At 41.1% G+C, this 2,124-nt stretch overlaps 1 protein-coding gene across 2 annotated transcripts in view; it reads left to right on the top strand.

Moving 5' to 3' along the window:
- farp2 (FERM, RhoGEF and pleckstrin domain protein 2) overlaps nt 1-2,124 on the top strand; it is a 26,711-nt gene that overhangs the window by 5,808 nt on the left and 18,779 nt on the right. For both annotated transcript variants that reach the window (XM_031872956.1, XM_031872955.1), the window contains exon 3: nt 1,535-1,639. In XM_031872956.1, the coding sequence (XP_031728816.1) occupies nt 1,535-1,639 (105 nt within the window). The remainder of the gene's footprint in view (nt 1-1,534; nt 1,640-2,124) is intronic.

Here is a 2,124-nt window from a genome sequence, read left to right as displayed (position 1 = left end):
TTTTTTTTTTTTTTTTTTTTTTTTTTTTTTTTTTTTTGCCAGCTGTCATCCATTGCTCTCAGATTTTGGAAAATAAAGGATTTTACTCTCCCCCTCAAGAAGACGGAATAGTGCTGTGAATGCAGTTTCACATTCCTGCAGAGGGTTAATGAGTAACACAGAGTAGTTTCACTCATGGCTGCTACCCTGAGGGGGAAACATCTGTTTATATTGTGATCTCCCTTTGTTCAGTTCTCTTGTCAAACCAATCGCTCTATTTAAATAGTTTTTATAGCTTGTTAAAAGAAAATTGAAGAAAAAAAGAGGTGGATACATTTGAGTTCCATGTCCAAGTTGATTGGATGCATTGTGCCGGTTTAGCATGCTGTAAATCTGCTGAAAGAGGTGAACATTGTGAACATTAAATGGGAAAGTACGGATTATTGGATGGAGATGTCTTAATCCAGAGGGAAGATTACAAAAGCACTTCAGACGTTTGACCCCGTCTGCTCAGAGCTCGGTGCATGACGACGCTGACTCTTTTTTTGAGTCGGCATTCGCACAACTCCCCTGAACCAGTCATAACTGAGGCAGAGTCCCTTTAAAAAAACGTTCCTCACTTTTGGCCGCTGATACGTTTACTGATGCTGTCCGGATTGGACGTCTGTTCCGCACTCAGACAAAGTATTTTAACACACGTTTTGGTTGAGGTCGGGCTGTAATCAGACACTGTAAATGCACGGAAGAGGGCTGTTTTACAACAGATTCCTACATTTATAGATGTCGTGCCAGAAGGTTTCACCTGCAATTTATTTATTTTTGCAGAACACACGATTGTATCAAAGCAATGAAAAGACTTCACTACAGTAAATCTCCCGCGGCTCTTTGAGTGGGAATCTTTTACTTCAGCCAATGCAAAGCAGTTCTTTTTTTACATTTATTCTTTTTAATACGGCTTTTAAAAATACTATTTTACATTACAACCAGATGTTTCAGGCTATACCCCCCCCCTCTCCAAAAAAAAAAAAAAAAAAAAAAAGTCAGGGGCCAGGATTCCAAAACCTCAAGTGCAGTGTGTTCTTAGTACGTAGTAATTAGCTCGTCGTTTAGTGAAAACAAACCCCAGAGCGTACCAAAGGGTGAACTTGGGCAGATTTAGCTGCGCTCCAGATAACTTTTTCTTTTATTGTAGAGTGGGAAGCGTTTTAGCCTTTTGACTTGCTCATCCAGAAACTATTTGAACTGACAGATGGAACATAAGCAGCCATAAAGGACACGTGAAGTGGATCATTTTCAGATGCCAAATATCTTCTGCACCACACAGACGGTACACGAGTATGGCCCTCCACCTCAGCCCAAGCAAAAAAACACAAATGTAGTTTTGTCTGTTGATCACCAGTGTTGTTGATCCGCTATATTGTTCTCCAGACTTTTTTTTTTTTTGTGGTGAAAACTTTCTCTGTTTATTGAGGTTGTAAGATGTCTCATCGGTGGGCTTTTAAGACCTTTGTGTTGGCACGGTGATGAAAATAATGATTCCTTCTTTTTCTTTCAGCCGAAAGCTGTTGGACAGTTTCTCCTCTGTGAGGTCTTCTTGAGAGGCAACCTCATAGAGAGGGATTACTTTGGCCTGGAGTTTCAGAACATGCAGTTGAACTGGGTACGTACCAGCAGCCGCCGCGTCTTTGGTTCAAATGCATCGACCGTCCAGGAACCCACATGTCAGTCTGGTATTGACCAGCAAAGGTTACAGCTTGTTGGCAACAACTTGTTGAGTCGTTTCTCAGTTGCTCTTCTTGTAGCTTTCCACAGCAGTGCAAAACGGTGATGTAGTATTGTTTTTACTGGACTCACACAGTATATAATCTAGGGATATTTTTAACTCGTCTGGCACAAGCACCCTATACACAAATGTCAGACTTTCCAGTGTTTCATTCCTCCAGAAACATAAGTGGAATTCAAGACCACCGGATTTCTTCTTTTTGTAAAGCAACAGAGAAGAGATATTGAACACACTGTATATCTTATTCAAGGAGAGTGGACCCTCTGTTGGCCCACTGGCTTTTTAGCTCATATATTCAGCAGCAGGAGGAGCATTAAGAAGCCATACTCTCTCTCTCTCTCTCTCTCTCTCTCTCTCTCTCT

This window comes from Anarrhichthys ocellatus, unplaced genomic scaffold, assembly GCF_004355925.1.
Source record: "Anarrhichthys ocellatus isolate YVR2014 unplaced genomic scaffold, GSC_Weel_1.0 scaffold67, whole genome shotgun sequence".
In the NCBI taxonomy this organism is placed as follows: domain Eukaryota; kingdom Metazoa; phylum Chordata; class Actinopteri; order Perciformes; family Anarhichadidae; genus Anarrhichthys; species Anarrhichthys ocellatus.
This window is presented reverse-complemented; position numbering and strand designations above follow the sequence as displayed.